Source organism: Stegodyphus dumicola, chromosome 1 (genome assembly GCF_044657685.1).
Source record: "Stegodyphus dumicola isolate Sdum_Otavi_A_Nest chromosome 1, ASM4465768v1".
NCBI lineage: Eukaryota > Metazoa > Arthropoda > Arachnida > Araneae > Eresidae > Stegodyphus > Stegodyphus dumicola.
The window spans coordinates 244,615,645-244,628,665 of NC_140768.1; the positions used below are offsets into that span (position 1 = coordinate 244,615,645).

At 35.2% G+C, this 13,021-nt stretch overlaps 1 protein-coding gene across 3 annotated transcripts in view; it reads right to left on the bottom strand.

Moving 5' to 3' along the window:
* The window catches only part of LOC118192603 (synaptogenesis protein syg-2-like), a 367,366-nt gene that overhangs the window by 143,420 nt on the left and 210,925 nt on the right, over positions 1–13,021 (bottom strand). For all 3 annotated transcript variants that reach the window (XM_085827019.1, XM_085827023.1, XM_085827027.1), the window contains exon 2: positions 9,319–9,524. In XM_085827019.1, the coding sequence (XP_085683145.1) occupies positions 9,319–9,524 (206 nt within the window). The remainder of the gene's footprint in view (positions 1–9,318; positions 9,525–13,021) is intronic.

The following is a 13,021-nucleotide window of genomic DNA, read 5'->3' on the forward strand; positions in this document are numbered from 1 at the left end:
AAACGTCAGAATTTGCAATTATTATGGAAGGAACAGCACGGAGGGAGAGCTATAGTTGCGGAATTGCGAAACAGTAATGTTGTGAAAATTGCAGATACACACAGATCATATGATGCTCTACAATACCTTTTAATATTTTGGCAGAGAGCGGATGATTACCATTTCGAACTCTATATAATTAACCTTACTACTGGATTAGCATCACAAAAATGGATGTCTGCGATGGATTTTTATGCGTTCAGGATAATGGTGCGGTCTTGAAATTTCAATATAATATTGCGATGCCAAACCCTTTTCCAACAATTTATAGTTGAAGTGTAGGCAAAAATCGGAAAGGTTAAGATACATACGACGTAACCAAAAGGCACTGAGTGTGGACCAGAATGTTCATCTTAGAGATGCTGTGATTACTGATGGAAACAACACTGACATCGGTCAACTTATCATCTTGCCATCTACCTTCACCGGAATTCCAAGATATATGCATGAAAGAACTCAAGACGCAATGACTTATGTGCGTATTTATGGTTAACCTAATCACTTTATTACCTTCACATGTAATCCAGCTTGGAGTGAAATCAAGAATGTACTCTTTCCAAGACAAAAGCCGCAAGACCGCCATGATTACCTTGTAAAGTTTTTTCACCAAATGCAGAAGAGCATGATGAATCTTGTCAAGGCAAAGATTTTTGGCAGCTTTCAGTGTCACATGTACACAACTGAATGGCAGAAACGAGGGCTCCCTTATGCCCACAATCTGGTAAGGCTTAAGGAAAAAATACACGATCAGAGAGTAGATAAATTTATTAGTGCAGAAATACTGAATCCAGACGAAGATCCACATTTGTTTAAATGTATAACTACACAGATGGTTCATGGCCGTGTGGTAATAATATTAATCCTCATCATCCATGCATGATGGATGAAAAATGTACTAAAAGATGCCCACGTAATTTTGTAAGAGAAACCCGCACAGGACAAGATGGATACCCACTTTATCGTCTGCGGCAGCTAAAGAAGGGGAATTTGCAGCGAACATCAGTGTTCGAAGGTCTGGAGTGTTGGTAGACAATAGATGGATTATTCTCTATTACCCTCTTCTCTCCATCTAGCCCCTGCATGGCTATGTAAACTCCCGGTGCAGCCTCACGGGGCTCCAGCGAGTTGTTTCTTCGAGATAGTGGAGGACGTGGGACATATGCCTATTTACCTATGTTATACGCCAGGCGTCTCTGTCACCTTCCCCTGTCCTCGTCTCTCAAAAACTTTTAATGCTCATGTAAACGTTGAGTATTTCAATTCAGTGACGTCCATAAGTTACGGCTGTAAATATGTAAACAAAGGATCTGACATGGCTGTTTTTGACATAATTACTTCTAGAAATGAAATGTTCACCAATGTGAAATGAGAAGATATATCAGTAGCAATGAGGATGTGTGTAGAATTCTCAACTTTCCGATTCACGAGCGTTAGTCTACTGTTAGTCCATTTAAGTACCCACTTTGAGAATGGGCAACGAGTATATTTCACTTCTGCTAATGAAATTGAACGGGCCCAGGCTCCTCAAGAAACAATTCTGACCTCATTCTTCCGCCTTAGCATTGAAGATGAGTTTGCACGTACATTACTGTATCATCAAGTGCCAAACTGTTACACATGAAACAATACAAACAAGAAATGGAACAGACGTAAAATTGGAGCCAACGTACCTGATCATCCTGAGAATCAAGTCAAGTGATGCTATCGGTCAAATGTATGCCGTACCTCCAAACAGTTGGGAATGCTTTCACCTGAGATTGTTGTTGCACGAAGTTCAAGGCCCCAAGTCATTTCAAGAATTGCGAAACGTTGAAGGAAGTGTGTGCAAAACTTTCAAAGAAGCCTGCCATGTTAGAGGACTTTAGAAAATGATGAACACTGGAATGCGACATTGGAAGAAGCTGCTGTGACTCGCTCCCTACGAATGCTACGAAATCTGTTTGCTGTTATGTTACAGACATCTGGCATGTCAAATCCTTATCAATTGGGGTCAAACCATAAGGATAGCCTGGATGGAGTCTTACTGCGTCAATCAAAACTTCAGCAGAATAACGCGAACCTTGCTTATAATGAAGATATCTTCAACACAATTCTTATCATGGTTGAGGACAAAATACATTTATTAGGTGGACAAAACTTTAGTTATTCGAGTTACCTGAACCCACACGAAATGTTGAACCGGCAATACTCAGTGAAATTTGCCATGAAATGAGTTACAATTTTCAAGAACTTACAAAATAAAAAACGAAACTGGTTCCAGATCAAAAGGAAGCATTTGAAACAATTACGACTACAGTTTCGAATCAGGATGCTGGTATTTTTTTTTAATTGATGCACCAGGTGGTGCTGTAAAAATAATTTTCAGTCATCAACATCAAATTTGAATAATAAGGATTCCATCAGAAACTGCTTTAGTGACATTTTAACGAATTAACATATAGGATATAGAATTTAGAATAGAAAATTTAAGACTTCGGGTATTAACTCTTCCGCATCGAGAGAGGGCAAAATCTCAATTCCCCAAACATCGAAAACGCCCGTATCTAAGAATTTCACCTGGAATGCTTTTCCTTCCCCCATGACAAGTTGAATACTACAGCGCTAACAATAGCCTTACTTAAGCAAAGTGAGAACTTCTTTCTTCGACGCTTTGACACTGTGTGAAGTTCCCCCTTGGGACGGGATTGCAACTTCGGGCATCAAAAGCTAAACACTGACAGTAAACAAAGGAAAGGAAGGAACAAAGGAAACAAGGAAGCTACTTTTAGTAGCTTCAAAAGAATGATTGACATGTGATTTAACAAAACCTGAAAGCAATGAGTAATGCAGTAACGTGATGGGGGAAAGCACTGGGTAGGAAATTATTCAGGCGTTTCGGGAGTCCAGCCGATGTCTGAATGCTCAGGCGTTTGGGGCGACTTCGATGCGAAAGAGTTAAATTTTTCAAACAAACACGTTATTAGTGAATTAATGAGAAATTCTCTGTTGTGTACACCACATGACTTCCTTGCACGGAATATTAAATTATACGCATTTTTCCTGCATTTCATTTACACTTATTGAATTGAAATAAATTTACTTCGTCGTTAACGCATAAACCAAAATAGAATAAATACACTCTTTTAAATCTCACTATATTTATTTACCATAGTGACACTCTTTAAATTTCACTATATTTATTTACCATAGCGAGACTCTGGCGCTAGAATCACTTAACCGTGTAACATCTCATTCATTTTATAACTCAGAATGCGCAAAAATTATATCGTCTGAAGAATTATCTAATCGTTGCCACATGTTATATTCAAATACTATAATAAATTTAAAACAATGTATAAAAAAATAGACAAATAAAAAAGAAACAGTTGTTGTTGCGAAGCTTAATTTTTTTAGATTGGCAAAAAATCCACTATTCTGCTAAGTTTCAAATGTAAGCAAATATGGCTGCTATGATAAATATATTAGGCTTAGCCGCACTTAAACAACTTTTAAATTGTTGATAATTCTACAAATATTGCATGCAGATTAACTAAAGGCATAACCTTAACCGGAAGATAAGTAAAACGTAATTCAATCATTTTTAAAGCAAACAAATGCACAATTTATCAACATATAAGAATAAAAATACTGAGTTCACAAAGCCGAGTAACACAGTGGGTATATGTGTATATATATATATATATATATATATATATATTTACTTTTGGAGCGGCCGATTGCCACCAAAAAGAGAGGTGCAGAACTACATCTTATAGTTATCCTACACACCAAATTTCAAAGTTCTGAGGCTACTTGTTTTTGAGTTATACGAAATATCTTCTGAATCCATTTTAAATCAGTTTTATAATGTTTTTGTGGAAAAAGAGTCCTTTTTTCTGTCCATACGTACAGATGTCATGCAAAAATACCATTAAATCGCATTCGATAGTGGTCAAACTGGATATTTGCGTTGAAATATGGAACCTGGAATTTTTTCTGATTACAATATTTCCTTTACTTCGTTCAAGGAAATAAAAAGACACATGTTTCATCAATAGGACTCAAAAGTAAAGACTTTTTAAACTTTTACGAATTGAACAGCAATAAAAAGACAGTGTGCGTTTTCAGATGCTATAAAAATGGCTTGTTTCGTTGACATTTTCTATAAAAATAATATATTTTAAACTCGAGATTTAGTATTATGACTACTACAGCAATTAATGTCGCCCAGACTGTGAAGTGGTTAGGGGAGCCTATTACGATACTGAAGGGCGGGCGTTCGAATTCCCGAGAAGGCATGGATGTTTGTACATGTATTCGTATAGCGCCTGTACGGCATGGAGGCACTCTAAATATGCGGTGAACGGAAAGTCCTCTCGAGACGTAGATAATAGGGAAAGATGGATGGGAGACACTCCTACGCGTTCCCGTGGGATTCTCTGATTCAGAATAGAAGGCGGACTGAGCGAAGTCATATTGTCACCTGTATAGTGTTCAAGGCTCTTGCCAACGACAGGCGCAATCTTGCTGTCCTTCCACGATGAATTTCGAGGGTTTGTTCTGATGTTACTGTCCGATAAGCGAGATAAGTAACAACAACATAGCCCACACACATTAATTAACTGACCATACTATTAAACATTAACGCTAATGAATGCTAGAAACGTTTGCAGAGACATTAGGTATTATTGGAAGTAGGCAAGATGAAAAATTAGCAACGTCTTCGTCGCGAATCGAACCGCAGACTTCTGGAATACGCGCCCAGCGTGCAGATCACCACACTGCGTAGGCACCTGCGTAGGCACCACACTGCGTAGGTACCGCATGGAGTGCCTCCATGCCGTACAGGCGCTATGCTAGGAAGGCGGGAGAAATACCTTATATATTCACCTCTAGGTATTAATAATGTCTTGAAACCACGCTGCTTGTAAAATGCGAAGTTATCGTACTCTCAGCAAAATAAGCATTCATGCAAATAGCAAATAAGAATGCTGAATAGTATGTAACATATTTAATGCCAAGAGTTCTAGATGCTTTCAAATGGCAAAGGAAAGAAAAAATGACCAACTGCAAACTTTGGGAATTTGGAATGAGATAATGTGACACCCTCTTTCAGAAAAGTAGGTTTAAAACAAGAAATGCTAAATGCTGAATTTATCTATGACAAAATGGCTCTTGAAACTGAAAATTGTTGTTTAATGAAGAAAAAATAAAACTGCTATTCAAATTGCCCGATGTTTTTCAAATGCGCCCATAGCACATGGATATAACGCTCAAAAATACTACATTATCGAATTTCCTGATGTTTTTCGAATGCGCTCATAGCACATGGATATAACGCTCAAAAATACTACATTGTCGAATATTTTTCTCCTGGCGATAACGCATATCATTAATAACGCCTATAAAGTATAAAACGCTTATAACATATGCTCACTTTAAGAAAAGCAGTTAAACATTACAATATTAACTCTAATGATTATAACACTCAAATATAAGTTGTCGCATGTATGCTTTCGAGACAATAATGGTATCTCTTACAAAGTTTATAAAACTTGTAAATTATATAAAGCTGATAAATTATCCAAATTTTTAAAAAAGAAGCCCACAATTTCAGTATTAACTCTTTAAATAACTTTATTAACATGTATAACGCTAATTAGGCTTAAAAATGTCATGTTGTCGAATGTTTGGTTTTTGGGCGATACCGTATATTACTTATAATGCTTATAAATTAAAAAAAATAGAAACAAATTGCAGTATTAATTCAGAAGTCAAACAACAAAAATCAGCGTTATACCTACAAAATTTTCACAGGACTAGTTTCGATGGTTTTACCGAACCATCATCTTCAGCTGCAAAACCGCAAATGAACAAGATAGGAAATAATGATTAGATAAGATAAGAAAGCCTGAACAAGAATAAGCAAGTGGCGCCATCTGTTGGCGAAACCAGAACTAAAACATAATTTCTCTAAAAGCCAAAGGCAAATTTGGATTGGAATTAGGATCGTTAACTAGAACAGAAAGATTTTTATGAATGTGAAATGCCTCTAGAAAATCCAGTTCTCCAATGGAAGATGTTTTTTGAATAATTTTGGCAGCAGAAAAATTGAAAGTGTGATTTTCGGACCAGCAATGTTGAGCAACAGAAGACTTCTGTGTTTCCTTTTTTCTAACATATGCCTCATGTTCTTTGACGCGAAATTTTAAGGCTCTCTTAGTTTGGCCAATGTAAATTAAACCACACTGGCAAGGAATCCTATAAATACCCCAGGAATTCATATCCGGAATGGGGTCCTTGAGTATAGAAGTTGGAATTTTATTGATGGGAGAATAAACAACCCGAAAGTTAAATTTCTGCAAAATATGTGCAACTTTATAGCTAATTGATGGAAAGAAGGGAATGACAACAGAATTTTTATAATCTCCTAAAATAAGAGTGTGGCTTTTAGTGTGTTGAGATGAGAATTTTTTAACTGCTTGATTAATAATTTGGGTGAAAAGCCCCTATTATTCCTATTATTACCCTATTATTCCTTTTATTCCTATGTTTTCCGTGCTCTTCAAGTTTGCTCCTCCAAACTAGCCCTTGATGAAGAACTACATTATTTAAAAGCAATAGCTATTGACAGGGGCTTTTCACCCAACATTATTAATCAAGCAGTTAAAAAATTCTCATCTGAACACACTAAAAGCCACACTCTTATTTTAGGAGATTATAAAAATTCTGTTGTCATTCCCTTCTTTCCATCAATTAGCTATAAAGTTGCACATATTTTGCAGAAATTTAACTTTCGGGTTGTTTATTCTCCCATCAATAAAATTCCAACTTCTATACTCAAGGACCCCATTCCGGATATGAATTCCTGGGGTATTTATAGGATTCCTTGCCAGTGTGGTTTAATTTACATTGGCCAAACTAAGACAGCCTTAAAATTTCGCGTCAAAGAACATGAGGCATATGTTAGAAAAAAGGAAACACAGAAGTCTTCTGTTGCTCAACATTGCTGGTCCGAAAATCACACTTTCAATTTTTCTGCTGCCAAAATTATTCAAAAAACATCTTCCATTGGAGAACTGGATTTTCTAGAGGCATTTCACATTCATAAAAATCTTTCTGTTCTAGTTAACGATCCTAATTCCAATCCAAATTTGCCTTTGGCTTTTAGAGAAATTATGTTTTAGTTCTGGTTTCGCCAACAGATGGCGCCACTTGCTTATTCTTGTTCAGGCTTTCTTATCTTATCTAATCATTATTTCCTATCTTGTTCATTTGCGGTTTTGCAGCTGAAGATGATGGTTCGGTAAAACCATCGAAACTAGTCCTGTGAAAATTTTGTAGGTATAACGCTGATTTTTGTTGTTTGACTTCTGAATTAGTATTTATTCGGCGTGTTATTGTGTCTTAATTAAATTGCAGTATGTAAGCTTATAACTCGTGGACGCTTATAACGCTAAAAATATGCTTTTAGGAAGGTAACGAATATCGCGTATAATGCTTATCAGGATTATTACGCATATAATTTTTATAACGTTTGTAATCCAGATCTTAATATTTAGGGCTTATTTTTAACTTATATCCTTTTATCTGCTTAAAAAAGCATATAAAATTTGCTGTATTCAGTCTTTCTCAGAGTACCCAGCTTGACAATTTCAGATGAACTTCCAACGATTACGATGCCGCTTCATTTCACGCTCTTGATTTGACGTAAAAGATATTGTTTGCCGATTTAAATCCGACTTCTTATATGTAATCTATTGCTTTGACCACATAACAACCACATGCAGTTTAAAGCATTTTTACCGTTAAAAGCCTCCATTTGCGACTTAATTCTATTGGCCAAAACGAGGATCTTATCCTGAGGTTACTTTGGAGTACACAGATTTACACTTATGGAAAGGAGCGACTGTCCTAGAGAAAAAGAAATCCTTCTGGTGTAATGATTTACAAGAAAGGCAAGGGGATCGATAAACATATAACAAATATTAACAGCATTCAAATAACTGTAATCTGTTTGAAAGAGAATGTCATGGTAACTTCCACTTACAAAAAGCTGCACCCTAATGTCGAAAATAAACTTAATTTCATCGGCGGAATATGAAGTGGTATATAAAAATATGTAGGCCAGAGATTTCAAGATCTATTTCGATTCTTCGAAAGGAAGACGATTCGCCAAAGAACTTATTAACCTCGATTTGCGGAGGAATACGAACCACTCTACGACCTAAAGATATACTATTACGAGCGATGTAGCATTTTCAAATCTAAGTATAAAAGAGGATCAGCAGGTATCATAATTTTTTTCCCATTTTATTGGGGAATAGAATAATGAAATAAATGAGTTAACAGGACTGAGTTCAAGAACGGATTGGTGGACTGTGAGCTCAATGAAAGCATACAAATAATTTTAAAGAGAAAGAGAGACAGAGGGGGGGCGGGGGAAACCTCTGCTACGACATTAAAATACAAAGCCTTTCAGATTTTGCTTTTTTAAATACTGATTGAAAATATGAATTACTAATTTAATTATTAATTATATACCTAAGAATTGAGGTAAAAATTTCGTGAGAATAACTCATTACAGAATTATTTTCGGTACGAGGCGCAAAAAAGAAAGATATTGAGATTTCTAGATGGATTTTTCGATGGATTCTCGATGGATTCAGATTTCTCGATTCGTGCTGAAAGTTGAATACATTGAATTTAACTCCTCCAATTCTTCATTTAACAATATGACAGGTTTTAAATTTATCCTAATGTATAATGAGTTTTAAACTTGATTTTTGCTGCTTGTTACTCATTTCACGATATTCAGTACCCATTCAGTGCATTTAGTGCTCATTTCACGACAATTTGAGTTGGATTCAATCCTTAAACTACCTCAACAATCAATAATGAAGACATTACGTATTCTACGAAACTCACATTCCAAACAGGTGTATTTGTTTACATATGGCATCATCTAATCACAAAACAAGGACAAAATAGGCAACGGTATCCTGAAAGAGAGACAAGTTTTATGGGGAGAAAATAGCTTTTTATGTAATTTCACCGCACACTTACTGAATAATTGTTTAGAAATTAAACTGAATTCTCGTTGCATCTTACTTTCAAATGGAAAACATAACATCTCAGAATAACGTTTTTGAGTCAAGGGTATCCCACAGATAATCATCATAGCGACTGTAGGATGCCGCTACTCAGCAAACATACTTTGTCGTCAGTTTTCAAACCATCGGGTGAATAAAAAAGTGTATTCCTTTCATATATTTCAAAGAGAGACTCTTATTTACTTACGTCTATATGAATTCCTGCAAGCTCGTATTCTTGGCCAGGTGGTTGATCTTCTGGTAAGTACCTATAAAATTCCACGTTATTCTTATGCCATTTAATTGAATACAATTTCTCTTTCTCTAGATCGTAAGTGCAGTTTAGCCAGACATCATCTCCTTTGATTACCACGGCGGGAACCTTTACCTCCCGTAGTTTCAAAGATAAAGACTCTGAAATTGAAACAACGTATAATGAATATCATATGCAATACTTCAAACTAGTAAACATTTAACTAACTATTTCAATAAACACTGATGTATATATCGCGTGGCAAAGATTATGTTTCAGAAATATTTAAAACATGGAGTTTAAAAATTGAAAAATTAAGGAAAAAGAAGTTTTAAATAAATGATATTATGTTGGTCCTATATGGCAACTTACTTCCAGAAACGCTTCGAGCTTTTCTAAATTTTTATTCTGCATATTAAAGGGCTTTTGCACACGCAAATTACGTATTATTTTATCAAGTACTTTAATCATTTTAAAAGACTAGATTTAGGAATTAAAATTTCATAAAAATAATGTAAAATATAATTTATAATCTTTATAGATGGGGTAGTTAATCTTTTCTTGAGCTTTGGAGCAGAGATCAATAGGAAACAAATATATTATACCTAATATGCTGGAAAAGTGAAACCTTTCAGGGCGACCGCCTCTGAAAGCGATCAGTATTTCTTAGGACTTAAAACAATATCAGTATTGAGCATTACCTTCCTGAATGAACACTTGTTTAGAAGGCTAAAATCGCGAATGGTAGTCTTAAGAGTGTTTCACAGTGTTTTGCTCAAGCGCAAATAGATTTATATAAGAACAACTTCATGATAAACTTCAGTTGAAAGAGTTAATACGACACCTGAAATAGGCCTCAGGTTAATAAAAGGCAGAGAAATAAGAATATTTCTTCTTTACATAATATAAATAATTCCTCTTTTTCTAAACAGACATGACGTACTAGATAAAGAACTTCCAAGAGAAAACGATGGAAATAAAAAATAACAAAGGAAAATTGAAAATTGAAATTGACAATCGCTGAAAACACATACAAACTTAATTAAGTGAAAACAGAGATTTAAATTTATTTTAAATGAAAGCAGATGTCAAGAGAAATTAATTCTTTACACGCCGTTTTCGGTTATCGTGTAAAATGCCAAGCGAAACTCTGAGGCTGTTTAAATGTCATCCTAAGTCTTTTAGTTTTGTAGAGAAACATGAATTTACAAGGAAGCAATTGTTATCTCTAAATCAGGCCATATTGTTTTTAAAGAATTATTTCTTTAACAGGCTAAATATCTCAAGAGTATAGTTCAGAAACGTTTTTACATTAACCGTCTAGCCTTAGTTAATTGATGTAGCAAAAAGATACAAGTTAAGATATAAATTTATAAAATTTGTTTAAAAATGTAAAGTGTCTAGGAAAACACATATTTAATTAGCAGTGATAATAGCAAACCTGAACACTTATTTAACAAATCAATTTATACATTTACAATGTACCAAATGTCAAATACCAGGATTTCTTAGTTTTTAAGCTTTTGAGAACGCTTTTGCGGATCCTAAATCCGGTAAAGATATAACTTTCAGATAATTTGCAAGATTTATAATATTTCTTCGGTAGAACTTTAAAAAAGTAAAAATAAAATAAAATAAAAAAAAAAAACTTTTAAAGAGAGAGAATGAGGAGGAAAACTAAATTCATTAATAAAATATCACATAGCGATGTGACATTTTATGATTATAAGTATCATAAAGTGAGTTCAAAAAATAACTTTGCCTTATAAAATTTTACATTACCTGTTTGTTTCGTAAAAGTTACAATTCGAATATTTCTACTACTTCCGATAGTCATCGTCAGATTAAGGAAGCTCAGCTATGTATTTTAGTCTACAGCTATTTAATATATTATAGCATCCGACGTTACAAATTAATACCGATTATCTCAGACTTTAAGGGAAAATGCACAGGTAAAGAACCCATAACGCTAGACTTCGAAACACTATTAGCTTTCTTCTATAATCATATTCTAAATGTTACTGGTGAATTTCTTCTTTACTCAGAACCTGCTCTCAGAAATTAAAATATCCACTTAAGTTTAAAGTAAAATTATAATATTTTATTAGTATGTGTGCATTGCTGAAATGCAAATCAAATATAACTGTAATTGAAAAACTTATGATGAATTTACTGTTAATCTAAATTAATTTTAATAATATAAACTTTCACGCAAAGCTTGTTGAGTCATTAAGTTTTTTTGGAAGCCAGAGAGATGAAAAATTAACAACCGCCTTCGCCGCGAATCGAACCACGGACCTCTGAAATTCCGGCTCAGTGTGCAGAACCGCTACACCACGAAGACTCTCTAGGGAAATGGGAGAAATACCTTATATACTCCACTTTTTAAAGGGCGACTAGGGTTTTAGGGGACCTAGTCGCCAAATCCTGGGTGCGGAGAATCATCATCCACAACTCTTTTAGTTCGGGCGCCACTTGTAGAGTCATTAGGTTTTTTTGGAAGCTAGAGAGATGAAAAATTAACAACCGCCTTCGCCGGGAATCGAACCACGGATCTCTGAAATTCCGGCTCAGTGTGCAGAACCACTACACCCCGAAGGCTCGCTAGGGAAGTGGGAGAAATACCTTATAAGCTTCCTTTGCTTTTTTGTAAGTAAGTACTTTAAATGTGTCTTATTATTCTCCCGATTCTATATAATTATTACAAATAGAAAATTTGAACATATTTTGTAAGTAATTATCGCATTCCACAGCACATGATCTCATGATGTAAGTATATGTATGATGTAATGTTGAACCAACGCTTTAACTATCATAGTGAAATACCGCTGCTAGAAGCCCGCCCTTCAAATTTGTTTTAAAAGATGGTGTTCCTAGAAAATGTTTGGCATTACCTTTGAGCTCTTCGGCTTGATAACAATATAAATATTTAGCACGTCTCGTTAGCATATAAAAAATATGACTCTTACCCCGGTTAAAGCACACTTGATTTTTCATGCGTCCTGGCTCGAAATGTCCAATGGTGTCTAAGATCTAATTCCAAGAATCAGTTGTCTGAAGGTCCTGTCAGCGGTGCACAGAAGTCCAGCAGGTCCAGAGAGTATCTTTTAGCTTAACATCGATCCCAAAATTTCCCCAGTATTTAAGACCCGTGGACAGCTGCAGTTTGATCTAGGCTACAGTACTGATAACAGGCCAGTAATTCTGCAACAATTATCATAGTGATTGGTGACGCTGACTGACGTAGCAATGCCCGGAGAAAGTCTATAGTGTAAGCCTATAGTGTCTGTGTGGAAAGGGACACTCTAAATACCGGGTAAGTCAAAATGAATATAGCGATTACAAATGGCTATAACTATTTATTGAGAACGAATTTATCTTTCAAATTAACACATAATGTACACGGAACTTCAAAATTCCGTATACATACTTCATAGATGTTCTATATGACTTCCCTTGGTCACACGGACAACATATGGGCTGTAGTCCATTTCACACCGTACGTTCTGAAGCATTTGTTCAGTCACATTACAAATGCATAATCTGATGCAAACACATTACAAATGCGTAATCTGAGTTCTTCAATTCAAAAGTTAAAAGCATGCGTAGGCTTTCGCTTCACTGCATCTGCGCCTTACGTAGAGAAATTATGTAGTTC